Source organism: Ctenopharyngodon idella, chromosome 9 (assembly GCF_019924925.1).
Source record: "Ctenopharyngodon idella isolate HZGC_01 chromosome 9, HZGC01, whole genome shotgun sequence".
Classification (NCBI taxonomy): Eukaryota; Metazoa; Chordata; class Actinopteri; order Cypriniformes; family Xenocyprididae; genus Ctenopharyngodon; species Ctenopharyngodon idella.
In genome coordinates this window covers 409,120-428,662 of record NC_067228.1, presented here as the reverse complement: position 1 = coordinate 428,662, position 19,543 = coordinate 409,120, and the positions used below count along the sequence as shown (strand labels likewise).

The 19,543-nt window shown below is 37.5% G+C and overlaps 1 protein-coding gene across 1 annotated transcript; it reads left to right on the top strand.

Moving 5' to 3' along the window:
• The first annotated feature begins 255 nt into the window (after nt 1–255).
• On the top strand, nt 256–6,183 carry ednrbb (endothelin receptor type Bb). Its single transcript, XM_051906058.1, is given in 6 exon segments — nt 256–291; nt 293–382; nt 2,292–2,438; nt 3,112–3,245; nt 3,649–3,757; nt 5,879–6,183. Coding segments are annotated over 6 exon segments (711 nt in total). The 3' UTR covers nt 6,074–6,183.
• Nucleotides 6,184–19,543: the final 13,360 nt, after the last annotated feature.

Here is a 19,543-nt window from a genome sequence, read left to right as displayed (position 1 = left end):
GCTGAATTTTCAGCATCATTACTCCAGTCTTCAGTGTCACATGATCCTTCAGAAATCATTCTAATATGCTTGTAATTTTGGTGTAATTTTTGTAATGTAATTACATAATCCAGATTACATGTAATCATATATTACCTGCCACTGACTACTAAAACAGAAACGTTTGTGGTTCTGAAGGTACCGAGTTGTTTCATCAACGAGTCGCACCAAAGCTCTCGGTTTTCCCAAGTGGACTGTCATCAAACTGTCTTTAATATGGACCATATCAACATTACTGGCGGTTCCGGAGGCCGTTGCGTTTGATCTGATTGCGATGGATTACAGAGGCGAGCGTCTGCGGATCTGCCTCCTTCATCCTGTACAAGCCACTCGGTTTATGCAGGTAAACTGAGACATACTGTGGGACTAATTCACTTTAAAAACCCAACAGGAAGAATTTTCACAACACCTCTTTTCTGTAGAAAGATTCTGTTTTCTTCAGAAAAAATAGCAATGTACAGGAATGAGATTAAGTAAATATTGACATTTCAAAATTTAAAAACTTAAGCAGGTCATGCTCCGACTCAATTGCAGTGTAAGATAGTGTTCCTTCAAGAAACACATCTAAGATCTGAAGATATAATAAGGGTTAGAAAGAGATGGCCTGGACAAGATTTTCTGCATCTTATAGTAGTCAAGCAAGAGGTGTAATTATCTTGGTTCATAAATCTCTTCCATTTCAGATGTCTGAGGTAAAATATGATAATATGGGAAGATATGTAATTGTAAAAGGAACCTTTTTGTCAGAAACACTTAACTTAATTAACGTATATGGTCCCAATACAGATAATGCTGCATTCTTTACTAACCTATTCTTAACTATTTCTTCACAACATGGTTACTATATAATGGGAGGTGACTTTAATTGCACCCTAGATCTGAGTAGAGATCGATCTTCTGGAGTGGATCAGTCACAAAATCAAACAAGAAAAGTACTAAATACTTTTATAAATTACTTAAATTTAATTGATATATGGAGAAACCAAAAGCCCACAGATATACAGTTCTCGTGTTACTCAAGTACACACAAGACTCTCTCAAGAATTGACTATTTTCTTATATCAGCACCTCTCCTGTCAAAAATCAAGACTGTTGATATGATAGTATGGTACTATCAGATCATGCTTCTATATCTATGATAGATGTGGATGCTAATTTAAGAAGTGACCCACCAAACTGGAGATTACATCCAAAGTGGCTCGGAAATGCAAAGTTTATTGAATATATGGAACGGCAGATTGACCTATATCTTGATATGAATACTTCTGAGACATCAGCTAGTACTAGGTGAGAAGCATTTAAAGCCTTTATTAGAGGACAAATAATTAGTTTCACTAAAACAAAATCAAAATTATTTAATGAAAAGTTGAATCTTCTGGATTCTAAATTGAAAGACCTAGAAAAAAAGACAATCTCAAAACCAAATTATTGCTACAAAAATTAATCAGGAAATTTTATTTCTTAGAGACCTTAGTTTTTACAACGTCCGGATGTTGTTTCATATTTTACATTGTAAAAAGGATTCTCCGGATACAGCAATTTTATCTTTAGATGCAGAGAAGGCCTTTGATAGGGTAGAGTGGCCTTACCTCTGGGAGGTTCTACAGAGGTTTGGTTTCGGGGAAGTATTTTGCTCATGGATTAAGTTGTTGTATACATACCCTACAGCAGAGGTTCTGACCAATGGAATAATTTCTAAGCCTTAAATAGAGGCACCCTAGCTAATATATTAAGAGGAATACTCAAGAGGAATATCAAGAGGAATATTAAGAGGAATACTCAAGTATTGATAGACGTGTATACTACATGCTAAAAGGCTTATCGCCATTTACTGGAATAAAACAGAAAGGCCTACTATAACCCGATGGTTAAGAAAAATATCTTCATGCATTGTGGAAAAAATAACCTATATTATTAAGGGTAAAGAAGAGAAATTTAAGAGTGTCTTGTTACAGATATGTGATGTACATTGTTGTGTAAGTGTTCAAGAAAATGCAATAAAAAATAGTATTATAAAAATAATGACATTTCATTTTTGTTTTGAGTGCAGTCAGAGATATTAAATGATCAATACAAAATAATCAAGCATTTCATTAAAAGTAATACTGAAGTATGATGTGAGGAACTTTTGATAGAGAGTCTTGTTTCCTCATCAAACAGCTTGTGGTTTCAGATCTGGAGTGTCTAATGATGATGTGCTTCCTTTGAAATAATGTCAAGCTCATCAGGAACTCTCTTTTTTCTTGTTCTAGTTTTATAAAATGGCCAAAGACTGGTGGCTCTTTGGGTTTTATTTCATGGTGCCGCTGGTGTGCACCGCTGTCTTTTACTCTCTGATGACTCGGAGGATCTTAAGCGGAAGCGTGAAGCAGTCGGTCCTGGACAAACACATGAAGCAGGTATATTTAAAGAGTTCATTTGAATATCTGAGACAAAGATGACTCTCCTATGAAACACAGACATCAGAATGATCTGTGAGGTCGTTCTTGGCCTGTCTTTATTATTAAATGTTTATGCAGAGGCAAAACAAAGTGAAGTATATTCTTTTTTTTTTTCAAAGTACACGGTTGTTTTTTTACATTTAGAACGATTTTTCATTATCATCCTTGGTGTGAACTGGTCTTAATGAGTCATTTACTGTGTTATTTTAGTATTAGTTATAAACTAAAGTAGTGTTTAATGTATTATTTTGAATCTGATTTTATTTGTATATATTTTTTTCATTTGAATTTACTTTTAGTTTCTTTTGTTTTTGTGCTTTTGTCAGAATCTCGCCCGATCTAGTAGTAAGTCCGGGTACTTTTTGATGCAGGGATGATGTTAAAACCCAGAAGATTAATTCACAAGTGGTTATCTCCTGATTTTCCTGTTTATAAAGAGTTTTTTCAGTGTATTAATAAGCGCAGCTGCAGGGTTTACCAGGGTAACCGCTATATTTCTGCTGTTCCATAGTTTTGATCTGAAACTATTGAAGTTGAAGTTTTGAACTAATATGTCAGCTTTATTTTAATAGCTGACAGTAGCAGCACTGACAATGTCCCTGTAATGAATCCTCTGTGTTGGACCCGGCAGAGACGTGAGGCGGCCCAGACTGTCTTCTGTCTGGTGCTGGTGTTCGCAGTCTGCTGGTTTCCTCTTCACCTCAGCCGGATCCTCAAGTTAACCATCTATGATGAACACGACCCCAACAGATGCAGCTTACTGAGGTAAGATTTATTATAACAAATACATGTACATATACTCATATAAGCTCCAAGCATCAGCACCATACAAACAGAACATGGAGACTTGACTCTGAATTGAGTTTAAATACATTTATAATCAATAATTCTCTCGCCTCATTCATTATATTGGGTTATTTTTGTTACTGTTATTATTATTATTATTTGCCACTGAGTTTGTTGTAGTGCATTATGCATGTAAAGTAAGCATGTGATGCTACATGTGATATTAAAAGGTATCATAATTATGCTGCCTATTTTGTAAAACAGCCTTGATGTGGGCATCATGTCTTAAAATATTGCCTATATATAGGCTCACTAGGTGTTTGGGACGTTGTGTTTGTAGTAATTGTGATCATATATATTTGACGCTGTCATGTTGTTTTAGCACTTTTCTTGTTCTTGACTACATCGGCCTCAACATGGCGTCTGTGAACTCCTGCATCAACCCCATGGCTCTGTATGTGGTCAGCAAAAGATTCAGAAACTACTTCAGAGTAAGATGTGCTCCTCACTTCTTTAATTTCCTACAGTAATTCTGTTACTCTTAAGTTATTTGTCAATATTTGTTTTTAAAGGACATACACTACTGTTCAAAAGTTTGTTTTTAAAAGAAATCTTACCAAAGCTGCATTTGTTTGATCAAAAATACAGTAAAAATTGTGAAATATTATTTCAAGGTAAAACAGCTGTTTTCTATGTGAATATATAGTAAAGTGTAATTTATTCCTCCGAACAAAGCTGAATTTTCAGCATCATTACTCCAGTCTTCAGTGTCACATGATCCTTCAGAAATCATTCTGATATGATGATTTGATGATCAAGAAACATTTATGATTATTATCAATGTTGAAAACAGTTCAGATTTCTGTGGAAACTGTGATACGTTTTATTTTTCAGGATTCTTTGATGAATAGAAATTTCAAAAAAACAGAATTTATTTGAAATAGAATTTTTGTAACATTATAAATGTCTTTACTGTCACTTTTGATCAATTTAATGTATCCTTGAGGAAAAAAAAACATTAATTTCAATAAATAAGGTTTTTTAAAGTTATGTTTAAAAAAAAAAAAAATTTCTTTGGAAATATAATTCATTTTTAAGTTTTATTTAGTGTTAATAATGAGATTATGTGGTTTTTATAATCAATTAACAGTGCTTTTGTCATTTTTTACAAGATGGGCAAAATTTGTCAACAAAAAAGTCATTCGGTTTAACCAAAATTTCGGTTTTACCGAATGACACTTTTGGTTATACCAAATGACGATATTTTCAAACAATGCTAACAGGCTGATATCTAGCTAGCTAACAAAAGGACAATCAAACATTTTATATTTAGTACAAGATTTTAAAATATTACAACATTTTCCATGTTTTATAGCGGTTGTACCGAATGACCTGATGTTTCGGGACATGCGTATGAGCAAGAGAAAACATGAATTTTTCAAATAGTTAAGAGAGAGTGAGTTACTTTGATTCACGACCATGTGATCCTTTGCAGGTGTCTGAATGATGTCACATCCTGTCACATGATATTGAGCACATGACTTGATCCAAAATGGTCCCTTTATATTGGTTACTCCGAATGACATCAATGAAATTCATTTTTCCGGACATTTTTTCTCATAACAAAGCAACGACTTCTACACATAATTTTAATACCATTTTGCACTATGTTGATATATGATGTTATAAAATCATGCCAGAATAAAAAAATATATACATTTATTACATTTTAAGATATTTTAATCACACCTGAAATGGCTGTATCAGCCTTTGGACGGTTAAACTGAATGACATTTTGACACTTCAAAATCTTTAAAATACCTTTATATGTACCAAAATATAATTAAAACCTTCTGGATTCAATAAAAGAGATCTAGTTGTACATACCTACATACTTTGGATGTCATATCTCTCGTTTTTTATTATTATTAAGGCCTTTGGACAACAAAATGACCCGTCACTTCATTGACCTATATATATATATATATATATATATATATATATTCCTTTTAAGTAGCTTCGATTTAGTTAGCTAAATGAAATACTTTTATAAACGAGTATGATCGTTTTCAATATGTTGCTTTGTCAATAAGATTACATTGGGAAACGTCTGTTATTTTGTGCAGATAAATAAACTGTATTTCTAGTCATTGACAACATGATGCAAGAAAAGGGAAAAGCAGAATTAATTAGCATTTTTATTGCTATTGTCTGTAAACGCGGCACTGAAAGCGATTAAACAAGGATCAGATCTTTAGATTAGTTGAGGCAGATTTTCGCACACACTTTGTTTACAGATGAATTATGAATAAGTATTATGTATCGCAGGAAATTGGATGTGACAGCAGGTGAACTGCGGATTCTTTTCATTTTATTCTCCCTGACAGAGTGAAAAGTTTGAGTTTGACTTTACATAAAAGTGACCTTGTGCACAACATTTCCATAAATCATGTACAATGCCTCATGTTAATCGGCTCAGGCACCTCATTTGCATATGTTTAATGAGAAGTGAAGGTGTTTGTCTGCAGTGATTGGTTTCTATCACAGCTCATGTTAACAGTGTTTGTACTGTAATCCAGTGAGTTAACAGCTGCTCTGTGCTTCCACGACAGGCGGCTCTCGGCGCTCCGTGGCTCTGTTCGTCCAGCCCTGTTCTCCTTCAGGAAGAGAAGAGAAGTTTCATGAGGTCAAAGGTCACAGAGCCACCCTCTGACAACAGTACCTCCGGCAAACAAGAGTCGTCGTCTGCTGACAGCGATAGAAACACCTTTCTAATGAACTTTGCATGCTTTAGAAGTTTAAAATAGCTTCTGATTATTTTTTTGTCACTTTGTTTTTGTAAATACAAGATGAACGAAAAGCACTTTCCTCTGATGCATTAAATAAGATAGAAAATAAAATAGAAAATATCATTATTCATGATTGTTGTTGTTTTGTGGTTGTTATCCGTTGTTGTCAGGTTTTTTTTTTTTTTGTCTAATTATCATTTTAATGTGTCTTTAAAGAATAGAAGAAAAACCTAACCCCAAACTGTTGAGTTGTAGTGTATAGGAAGTGCTTTCTATTTTTATATTCAACCTACTGTATGCACAATATGTTCAGCTGCATATAATTATATTCATCTTTCTCAGCTGTTTGTGACCCAACAGACCTAAAACTCATTTTCGGGTCAGGACGGAAGGTTGTCTGCTAGCTGTATTCTGAAGTACAGTCATTTCACGAGACAAGCCGTACAAACTAAGCTTATTATTGTCTAGAAGACACATGTGCTGTTGGCAGGTAAGCCACACACGATCCACTTGCGCTCACACACTCCCTCAGGGTTTGTTGACTCAATCCCAGCCATTACATAAAGTGGTGTTTTTTCCCCGCGCAAATATATATCGGGTGACACAGGTCATGAATCATCACTCAAACGATCCAGGTGTTAGCCGCAGGTTTCGTGGATAAAACCAAGTAATTGGCCCAACTCCGACGGATAAATATAGATATAAGCAAAATCCGAATAATGAAGTCTCCGTTCACAAGTATACTGTTGATTAGCCGCTATATGTCAAACGCGTGACGGAAATGATGAAAGCGCGGCTGCTGGAACTCACCCGGCTTTCATGCCTGTGCTCCATCCGTCACTCAACAATGGAAATGCACTAAATTGGCGACACTGGTGGATTTGCCTTCACACCGCTGAGTGACTGACTGATGACTCGCCTATTTATAATGCATTTTTACATGTGTTGTGCATTGGGACACTTTACGGAAGACTTAAGCAGGAGACAGAGCGGCGATGACAGAATGAGGCCAGGAAGGAAAGGGTAGAACGGTGAAAACACCTGATAGGCCTGTCAAAAGCACAAGACAAGCTGAGATTGGAATATTTCCAACCGCTGCCTGCCTTTGACCCACATGTCTCTCAAATATTAGGATCATTTTGGCAAATACTGTCAGCTAAATCTGGCTCTGTTCTGAACAAGTGGATGATGAAACGTGAGTAGACATCCAGAGAGAAGCTTGTGAAGCTTATGATTGGCTTGCTATTGGTCCAGATGCATGAAGTGCATGAGGAATCCCAACATATTTTACTATGTGCATATCCACTGGGGTTTGTCCTCTATATATAAAAAGCTTGCGGAGGGAAAAAATGTGTGTGTGTGTGTCTGTATATATATATATATATATATATATATATATATAGTGTTGGGGTAACGCATAACAATTAACTTGAGTTATGTAATCAGATTACTTTTATTAAGTAACTAGTAAAGTAGCGCATTACTTTTAAATTTACAACAAAATACATTTTGCCAAAAATAGAACTGTTTTTGTTGTTGTTGTTAATAAACAAACAAGAAAGCCTAGGTGAGAACAAGTAATGCAAAAGTAACGTAACACATTACTTTCCATAAAAAGTAACTAGCTGAATTAGTTACTTTTTAGGGAGTAACACAATATTGTAACACATTACTTTTAAATGTAACTTTCCCCAACACTGAATATATATTTGAGGTCAGTAAGATTGATCAAAAATACAATTTACATTTACAATATACTTTCTGAATAATATTGCAATTAAAAATAACTGTTTTTTATTTTAATGTTTTCATTAAAATTTAATTTATTCATGTAATGGTAAAGCTGCCTTTAGTAAAAAAAAAACTGTGATACATTTTTTCAGGATTTTTTAAAATGAAAATCATTAAAAAAGCAACCTGACTTGTGCAAAAAGAAATGAAAAGAAAGCTAAAGTATATTGGGACGATAATGATTCTATCGCTAAAATTTGTTGGCAACACTTTATTTCAATGGTTCACTTTAGACATTCTATTAACTACAAGTAACTACATGTCAACTTATTCTACTAACCCAAACCTAACAGTCTACTAATACTCTAATGAGAGTTAGTCGACATGTAGTTGCAAAGTTACTTATAGTTAGTAGAATGTCTAAAGTGGACCATTGAAGTGTAACCAATTTGTCACCATATGCAAATGCATTTGACATAGAAAGATATGTGTGAGTATCATTTAAATAGTTGTTACTCAAACATCTGCATGTACAGTATGTAGCTACAGTTTTATGCATATTGTTTTCATGTCTCATTATTTTCTTCTTCTTCCCAGGATCTTCTTCTATCTGACACAGGGACAGGAGTCCAGGGCCGCCCGGAGCCGCTGAAGGGTTAAGTTCTTGCTGAAGGGCACAGCAGCAGCGGTCAGATAATTTCTCCAGGTGGGAATTGATGCTGAATCTTGCCGTTAATGGCTCTGAGCTCCTGCCAGTGAGCCACTTACCTCGATGCTGAGGACATTATGATGTCACACCGGCTTCTGCGGTCAGGGAGGAGACTTCCTTCTGGTGGCTCGTTTCCAAGAGCTGGAAGTGAGCTTTCAAATCGCAATGTGTCTGTTTGGTCAGAATGTTAAGAATCAATTGTATTTCTATGTGCATGCTAATTTAGTGCTTTGTTTCAAAGGCTGAAATGTTCCTAAAGGAATGCTAATGGAGTATTATCGTGATGTGGAATCAATCTTAATAACAGCCCTGCATCTTCTGCTGATTTGCAAAAAAGGACAAATATTACCTAATTTGAGATCTGAATTTTCAGCATCATTACTCCAGTCTTCAGTGTCACATGATCCTTCAGAAATCATTCTAATATGATGATTTGATGATCAAGAAACATTTATGATTATCAATGTTGAAAACAGTTCAGATTTTTGTGGAAACTGTGATACATTTTATTTTTCAGGATTCTTTGATGAATAGAAAGTTCAAAAGAACAGCATTTATTTGAAATAGAATCTTTTGTAACATTATAAATGTCAGCTTTAATGCACTTGTCAAAATAATAAAAACAGTCAAATGTAAAATGTTTCGGTTTTAGTGACAAAGCATACTTTTTTTTAATTGTGAAGAAAAAAAAAATCCACTTTGAGGCTGTTGTTGTCGTTAATTAAAACTAAATTACATTTAGAAATGGTGCCATGGCAACTAACTGAAGTACTAAAATTATACTAAAAACTGAAATAAAAACAAATGAAATCTATGTAGCATGTTTTTTTTTAAAAGTAATAAAAATGACAAAAGCACAAAATTACTACAAATTAAAGTGAAAGTTAATTGAAAACTGAAACTTTTTAAAAAAAAAAAAAAAGCTAATTTAATTAAAACTATAATAGTAATGCTTAAATAACACTGCTTTTAGGCTGACAATCACCATTTTCTGAAGGTTAAGCTTCTTTGTACTGACCAATTGAACGAAGAAACGACTTTTGTTCCATATTCATCGAAAGCGCTAAATATTCTGAATGCAGATTTGAAAAGGAACGACATTCATATAGTCGTATGAAAAACTTTAATTACATCTTCTGTGTCTCGGTGGTTCTGGGGTTAATTACACAGTGTAAAGTTAATTAAACAGCAGGGTTGTGAGCGTTAGGAGCCGCCATGCTTTGATTCGGTAAATGGGCGTTTGATACAAAGTGACAGGAGTCGTTTACCAGTGTATTTTATATAATGTGTGTGTGTGTGTGTATCTCACAAGTTATCACAATCAAATCTGTCCTATAAATTAATTAGAAATGTTCTGTATAATGATTTGCTGCAAATTAGATGGAAATGAGCTAAAATATTCATTGAAGTATCTGGGGAATCTGCCCACAGGCTGAAGTCTGGCTCTGAACGCGTCCATACGGCCGTTCTACAGCAGCGCTGGTCTGACGCCGGCTGGCACACGATCTGCTCGGATCTGATGTGTGTGGAGCCAGAGATAATGAGATTGTTGTAAGCCTGAAGTACAGAAGCTGCTGCGGGGTTTGAGCGTTACAGACGCGGCCGTCTCTGCTGTTGTTTGCATTTAAAAACCCATTTACTTCTTCTTTACAAACTTCATCAGTTCTTCAAGTGCAGCTGAAGTGCTGTTCTTCATGTGTGTGAAGCTGCTGGATCAAAGTCACACTTATTTTGTTTCCAAAACGTTTCCTGTCATTTGAAATATGTTGTTTCAGTATCAATTTTAACCCCCATTCCAGTAATAAGTGCACTGCAGTGCTGATCCACCATCACATGTAGAAAAATCCCCAAAAATTGGTGGAAATGTTTATTGACTTTGTAATCAATTTTCAAAAGATGTTAAATTGAAATGTGTGTATCTGCTGAACATAAACACCAGCATACAGATGATCTCAGCGCTGATAGAAATAGACTGAACTCTATTCCTGATTTTATGTGGGCTTTTACTGAAGCAGAGTTTGTCATAATAAGTGAGTTGCCATAACATCTAAACATGCTGCAAATGCACATCATAAATATGCTTGAGCGAGTATCTAGAGTGTAATGTTATTAAGCAGGAGGTAGCCAGCTTTCTCCAAAAAAAGTGATTAAAATGAACATCCATTCAGCAGGATTCACGATGCTTTAGGTTAATGGACTGGCGGTCGCAGCTCTCGCCGTAGGGCGGGAAGAACTCCGGATAAACCTTGAAACAGCAGGACAAATCGCACCAGCATGCAAAGATGGCAGCGGTCAGCCAACCATGAGATTAAAGAGCATTAAACCTGAGTACCACATCATAGCTTTCATAAATTAGCAAAGCAAAAAATAGGCGGGCTGACGCTGCCACTGCGGAAGTACTGTATCGCCAACTGTTGGGAGACTGTTTCTCTCTCATGGAGTTCAAGGCTTCATGTGTGTCGTTTAGGCTGCTTCTGTTGGACGCTAGATGCATACAAATAAAACGAAAGAAAAAAAAGCGAAATAAAGTGCATTAAGGGAGGAGAAAATACGTCCCATATTGTTTGTGACTACAGTCAATTATCCTATCCAATCTTTCTGTTGGCTCAGTGTAGTTCAGGTTAATATTGGTACTTTTCAGTGTTTGTTTGATTTTTAACACGACTGTATCATATTTCTACGGCCTCTAAATGTTATAAGTACGAAAAAAGTGACCAAGGGGTAGAATATAAATAATAAATAAAAGCGGACCCAACACTGAGCCCTGTGGAACACCGTGAGTAACTGTAAGCATCATGTGACACTGAAGACTGGAGTAATGATGCTGAAAATTCAGCTTTGATCACAGAAATAAATTACACTTTACTATATATTCACATAGAAAACAGCTGATTTACATTCTAATAATATTTCACAATTTTTACTGTATGTTTGATCACATAAATGCAGCGTTGGTGAGATTTTTGAACATTAGTGAATGTCAGGCTTTGATGTTCACAGTAAAATCCAAACCAGTTGAGAAGCGCTGCTGTTTACTCCTGCATGTCAAATAGCAGGGGTCATTTACTGGCGTGACACACATGACCAGTGACAAATCTGCCAACGGAGATGCTGGTTGGATGCTTGTTTTTTATTGGCTCCTTGTGTATTTATACCGCATGTTGTTAATCCAGCACAGGGGAGGTTTGACTTTGAGAAGAAGCCGTTTTGAAGTGTTTCTCTTGGCCGAAGAGCACTAAAGCTGCTGCAGTCACAAGGTGTAACTCGAACACCGTTTTAAAAAGTCAGCAAATGGAAAGCCTGAAGTTCTGAAGGTTTGACAATGTTCAGCTCTACTATAATACAACTCAATGCATAAATGTGTGAGAAAGACTATAATCATAGAAATATCTCTTCGTTTTACTGTTACCTAGGCAATAAGTAATTGCTAACTGATGGGAATTATGAAAAACAAGACATCAGTGCAGTTTTTATGGTTTACTTGCATAATTAGATTTGATTATCCCTCTTATCTTACGGGGTATTTACTGTCTTTAATTCGCTTGCATGCTTCACTATTACATTTACCATTGACCTGCTGTTTTTGTTTACCAAACTGGAGAAGGAATACATAAAAGCATCTCACAGCTCTTTCCCCGGGATATCCATCATCTCGCGGCTCAAGTGAGAATCTGAGATTACTCTGAGATTATTTTTCCCACCACATATGGTGTAAGATTTCATTCTGTTTGTGTGGAGCAGGTCTGTGAGGAGACACCAATGCATAACCAACCCTTTGACTAAATGGTAAAAAGATCTGTTCCATATTACAGCTTATTCTGAGCTGCCAACTTCAACACCAGTCACAGCTAGTTTATATGTGTTTATCTTTATCTCAAATAATAATAATAATAATAATAATAATAATAATAATAGATTGACTTGAAAAATGAGAAGTTAATAGAAATCTACACAAAAAATTGCTGGGTTAAAAACAACCCAAGTTGGGTTAAATGTTTGCCCAGCGTGCTGGGCAGTTTTATTTAACTCAACAATTGTTTAAAAATGACTATATGGCTGCCTTAAAATGAACCCAAAATATGTTGGAAATTAAAAATCAGACACATAATTACTAGAGGCAACAATAATAATCAAAAGGTGAACATTTATTAATAAACAATTTAATAAATGTTTATTGTATAATTATTATTCATTAAACTTATTAATAAATGTTCATTTATTAAACAAATTCATAAATGTTCATTTCCAACTGCTGGGTTAAAACAACCCAATCGCTGGGTTAAAACAACCCAACCGCTGGGTTAAAACAACACAATCGCTGGGTTTGTCCATTTTCAACCCAACTTGGGTTGTATTTAACCCAGCATTTTTTAGAGAGTATTAATCAATTTTAAGCCAATAGTTTTGCATCCAAACCTCATTAGATGTGTCTTTCACAAGATCTGTTTCATTAATGTGTATTAACTGATGGCATAAAGCAGCAGGTCACAGCACATGTACAAAGATGAGAAGATTCGGTTGTGTTTTGAACTTCTTGGAAATATTATTTTCCCTCATACATGGTTTCAAGGCACAAACAAATTGTGCCTCTTCGAGTGCAGCTGCGGCTCTCGGCCCTCACCGCTTCTGATGAAAGCCCAGGTGTAGCGGAGCAAAGAGAAAGCGCGGGGAAAACCGCAGGAATCCAAGTCTGTGTTTGCCTATTAGCACGGGAGTGCAGGTTTGCTGTCTGATCGGCAGAGCCAGCGGGTCATCGTGATGCACAGAGCGCTGTCTGTTCCCCGGGCCTGACGGGCTCTCTGGGTCTGACCGGCTCCCTGGAGCAACACAAACAAGAAAGCAGGTCTGTCTCTCTCCACGCCGCTGCTGCACCTATAACATTTTGTCTTTTCTTCGCTACAGGGAGACTTTTTGTATTTCGCAAACACTTCTGCAGCTGCTTTCTCCAGAGCCGCAGGAATCTGAAGACTTCAAGGCTGCGAGGCAGGGATTTTTCTCCCTTCAGTGTTAACAGGTTGTTTTGTTGCTTATAAAGATCTTTTGGTGTTCTCTGGGCTTTCCTTGTGGGATGTTTGCTGCACATGGTGTGTGTGTGAGTGTGTGTGGAATGATTGCAGAACTATCAAAAAGAAGCTATTATTAGAGACCAAAAGATGAAAACGATTCTGAACTGAATTGAGTTCAGATAATTCAGTCAGTAATTCAGTCTCACTTCCTGTTGAACCTACATAGGTTTGTAACTAATTTGCATAATGCCAGTCTCTGGTCTTCATTGGCTAAACAGCGTCTCTTTGCCCCGCCCTCAATCACTGTAGTTGTGTCTGAGACTGGAAGAGTTTGGTTCGTGTTGTTCATCGAGAAGACGCTGTTTTCTGCTGCCAAAGCAAATCCACTTTGATGAGATTGATACGGTAAAACCGACGCCATCGTTACTGTTCGTATCACTGTGAATCAAGTGCCTGTATTTCTGCCAATTAACGTTTTACAATAAAGAAAGATATAGCATTGAAATAATTTAAAGTCTCCAGGCATATCAGTCTTATAGAAAAATACTGGTGTCAATATAAAGTTCAAAACCACTAGTGCTGTTGAAATAAATAAGATAAAGAGCAAAGCAAAAATGCACCTTTAACCATTTATTTAATTTAACAGTGCTTTCAAACGAACACTTACATTAATACAGATATAAATGAAGAATTGTGTACTAAACACAAGTGTACTGGTTTTCCCAGCTTTGCTACAAGTTCTTAAATTACCACTAATGCACATGGAGATCAATGAATGCAGTGAGATTGGCAATTGGTTCAGAGCATTATCTCCAGACACTGAGAATAAATAATAATAAAACCTTTCATAGGGAAAGTCAGGACTGTGGAAACAGCACCAACAATGGCTGGCTGTTTTCTGCTTTGGTGCAGAGACACACATGACTGATTTTTTTCTGCATTGGTCTTCGCCTCTACAAATCTGTTCTTGGAGCACACCACCAGAATCAACAAGATGGATGTAGGCGCTGAAAGTAAGGCTGGACACCCATGATAAGAAGCCCGTGGCTCAGAAAGAAGCAAAAAGAGATGCTGGCCGAAAGCCTGGACCAGCGGCTGGAGCTCATGCACCCACTTGCTCAAGAAATCAGGATCATACATAGAAGACAAAGAGCCAAAGCAGAGCTACTACAGACGTACTGTTTCAAAGAATGCTCTCACTGCTCTTTTACATGCAATGAAAGTGGCTCCAAAAAAAAAAAAAAAAAAAAAAAAGCACTAAAGATTGTCTTATTTGCACATTTAAAATCGCAATGCATTTGATTCAAAAAGCATTAGCTTTTAGTTCTGCTGGGTTGCATTATTCCAAATTTGAATGTGCAGTCAAGTGGGAATAACAACCTCCCAACATAAAGGCTGTTCCAAAACATATAGGCCGGTTTATTGCCTTCTCTTGGTCAAATGTTACACTATCACATGCATGCTCTGTGGAGAATGCAGTCCCAAAATGCACTGGGTAAAAATCCATCCAAGATGGTGATAAATCATTTGCGACGTTCCACATTTGGATAGAAGTGCCTACAAATGAACAAATGTAAAATCTAAAGAGTGGAAAATGCTGAAAAATGCTGCATAAACATACGTATTCATTCACTACTGAAAAGCATTGATAAAAATAGTTCTAAATAAATAAATAGTGTTTTTCAACACTCTAAAAAATCTTGAGTTATTTTTTCTACACAAGTCCTGGGTTGAGCCTTTTTGGGTTATTTTTTGGGGTTATTTTTCCAGTGTTTGGGTAGTTTTTGTGTTACCCAGATCCTGGGTCAGACGTAACAACCCAGCGTTTGGGTAGTTTTTGTGTTACCCAGATCCTGGGTCAGACGTAACAACCCAGCGTTTGGGTAGTTTTTGTGTTACCCAGCTCCTGGGTCAGACGTAACAACCCAGTGTTTTGGTAGTTTTTGTGTTACCCAGCTCCTGGGTCAGACGTAACAACCCAGTGTTTGGGTAGTTTTTGTGTTACCCAGCTCCTGGGTCAGACGTAACAACCCAGTGTTTGGGTAGTTTTTGTGTTACCCAGATCCTGGGTCAGACGTAACAACCCAGGGGTTGAGTTATTTATCGCGGGCTTTTTGCGCCTCTTCAGGAGAGAGCAGTGCAGCTCCATCAAATTGGTGCATGTCTTCGGTAAAATACAGGTTTGTTTACGTTTTATTTTATCTAAAATTTGTTATTGTTCTGTATATCGTTTAATTTTATGCAAAGCAACGCGATGTGAGTCACATAACGAGTGTCGTGTCTGTCTTTTTGCGTGATGGAAACGCCTGAAGCCTTGTATAAAATGTTATGATTTTATTCAAAAAGACACAGAATATAAATACTTAGGATGTTCAAATATGTTCTCAGAATTGTACACTGATTATTTATGGACAGGTTATGGAGTCAGTCACAGCATATTTCGGCTATGAGTGAAACGCAGGAGGCGGTCTGAAGTTATCAGTTCCCCCGCCGAGCGCGAGTCATCTCCGGTACGAGATCCAGCGCCGTTACGGTGGAAACAGAACAACAGAGACTGATCAATTACACTTGAATTACTTCTACATGTTTAATTTTTACTTCTAATATTTGTTAAACAAGCTTAAATGTAGACAATATGTATCAAAAACTATTAAAATATGCTATACTATAAAATATGATTGAAAATAAAGAAATTATAATGCAAATTGGGTTGTTTTTAATCCAGTGTTTTTAGAGTGAAAGACGTAAATAAAGCAAAGATTCATGCAGTATATTATGTCACATTTAATTCAGTTTCTTACCTTTGTGATTATTTGTGCAATTTCCGAGTGAACATCATTGTTTCAGTGCAGTGCTAAATTAAACAGACTTATTATTTTATCAGTAGGTTTCTTGTGCACTTTGCATGAGCATGCTCTCTGGATTGTTCCAGATCGATCACTTATGAGGTTTCATGTTGTCTTAGAAGGTAGTAGACAGCAAGGCATTGAAACAGAGTCTAAATAGACCTTTCTAGTGGCAAAACAGGCCATAACTAAGATTTCATCTTAGTTTCTATACTCAGTGTTTATATAATCTAACACTTGCTTATGGATAAACATTGTGAAAGCAGAAGCAAATCAGCCATTAATGCTCTTCTTCTTTTCTTCTTCTCTTTGCAGGCATGAATGAGTGTCTCCCTCAGCACTGCAGGTAAGAAAACCTGTCCTACATTCTCTCATTTTCTTTTAATGGCCGTGAAGAAGTGGAAGTGCAGAGCTGGAGATGTGTGTCCTCCCTGCCGAACCCCCTCCCAGCAAATTTGAGCCACTTTTGAGGGCACTCAAAGGTGCTCCGCGGGGCTCCTTTAATGTCCACGAATCATCAGGAGGTCCTGGATGTGTCACGCTTGTCACCTTCCTTTAAGTGCGTCTGGCAAGCGTGGGTGCTGGATTAATATTATATAGCCTACGGAAAGACTGTCGTATCAGCTCTGAAAGCGTGGTAATCATTGCTGGCCGGTAAAAAGCAGGGCAGATTTCTCATTCTATCCCGAGCAGATAACATCCTTGTTGTCTACATTCTGAGAGAAACTACGGTCACAAATGCTAGACATATAATATATAAGGGATCATTTACAGTTACCTGATTATATTCAGTAAATAAAGTATCTTGAGATGAAGCAGAGGGCTCGTGTATTGATTCTGCTTATTAATAAATGTACATGAACATTGATTTGAGAGAGTAATAGAGTGTTGAATGACAGCTTTTTGGTAGATCTCCAGTCCGAGCAACTTTAGAGTAGTGGTGTTTTGTTCCTGAATGAAGTTAGGAGTGAACGAGTCATTGAATCATTAGGTGTGTTCAACTGAAGCGACGCTGCGCAGACCGGCCAGTGTATGACATCAAAGTACAGCAAGAGCGATTACAGATCAGACAGCTCCATATGCTTTCGAATGGCTCATACACCGATCTGTCTGTGCAGCGCCGCTTCATGACTGATTGATTCAGGGACTGCATGTCTCTATAAATGAATCATCAAATCATTCATGCAACTGATTCGCTCAAAACAGTTCCTGAATGAATCAGTGAATGAATCGTTTGAATTAATGATTCAGTGATGTATTGATGGAATTTGCAGAAGGTTTCACTGTTGGACCAGAACTAACGGTGTGTATTCACTGGTGTGGAGCAGAGAAAGCATCTGACAGCATTGAAAGTTAGGGGCAGTTCTCAATATTATGAAAATTTCAAGCAAAAAACGGCCACTACCTTTCCGGCACGGCCCCTACCTTTTGACACGCCCCCTACCTTTTGACACGCCCACTACCTTTCTGGCACACCCCTTAACGTTTGACACGCCCCCTACATTTCACCACACCCACTACTTTTCTGTCATGCCCCTTTTGACACACCCCCTACATTTTGGCACACTCCCTACCTTTCTGGCACACCCCTTAACTTTTGACACGCCCCCTACATTTCACCACACCCACTACCTTTCTGGCACGGCCCCTACCTTTTGACATGCCCGCTACATTTATGGCATGCCCCTAATATTCAGCACACCCACTACCTTTCTGCACGCCCCCCTAACTTTTGACACACCCCCTACCTTTCGGACACACCCACTACCTTTCTGGCACGCTCCCTAACTTTTGGACACACCCATTATCAAGGCACACTCCCGACCTTCAGCACGCCCACTACATTTCCAGCACGGCCCCTACCTTTCGACATACACACTTTTGGGCATGCTCCCTACCTTTCTGGCATGCTCCCTAACATTTGACACGCCCACTATCTTTCGACACACCCACTACCTTTCAGGCACGCCCCCTACCTTTCAACACACCCACGATCAGGCATACTCCTACCTTTTGACAGGCTCACTACCTTTCTGACACGCCCACTATCTTTTCGACACAACCCACTACCTTTCAGCACGCCCCCCTACCTTTCAACACACCCACTATCAGGCATACTCCCTACCTTTTTAACACGCCCACTACCTTTCAGGCACGCCCCTACCTTTCAACACACCCACTATCAGGCATACTCCCTACCTTTTGACAGGCTCACTACCTTTCTGACACGCCCCCTACATTTTGACACACCCACTACCTTTCTGGCACGCCCCTTACCTTTCTGACACGCCCCCTACCTTTTAACACGCCCACTACCTTTCTGACTCGCCCCTTACCTTTCTGACACGCCCCCTACATTTTGACACACCCACTATCTTTCGACATGGCCACTACCAAGCAGCTTTCTGACGGTCAATGCAGTGAACCTGCAAATTCTGCATGACTGTTGCAAAGTCTACACGAGGAAAACTTTCACCCTCATGTGAAATTCTCAATCACAGAGATTCTATTTAAAAAAGACTACAACAAATTTATGTATTCTGTAAAACATTGCTTCAGGTTCAGGTCTTTTGTATGTTCTCTCTGTTAAATATAGAGCTATTTATGCCTTCAAAGGAGCGAGCAAAGATGAGCATAACCCATGGCCATCGCATATGCAGACTGATATCTAAAGGTTTTTATTTTTATTGTTCTCACTCACATCATAATTTAATAAAATGGCAAAAAGAAAAATAACCTAGGTTAGCTGATCACCTCAAAAGACCGTAGATATCTGCGTCAGGTCATGCTGTTAACATTTTCTATCACAAGTGTATGTGATGAGGCCTGTTCTCCTGTATATCTGACCATAGAATGCATTATTGAGCAACCAGAATCAAGTATTCCTGAAAGCAGTTTAATAATAGAACATTAAACATCACTTATACTACACTTAATTGATTTCTATTAGCCTATATCACATATACTGTATGCCTATATATTATATTTGTTACCATGCACTAGTTAGGCTATCAGTGTGGGCGTCAGCATTGTAAAACACGTATTTGTCAACAACTCTGACTTTGAATAGGAGGTCATGAACTTGTCAAAAGGAGAAAATCAATGCATTTCCCAAAATATCTGTTAGTGCATAAAAATATAGCTATGCATAAACCTCAACCCCTTTGAGAAAAAATCTCCTGTCTAAGCATAATGC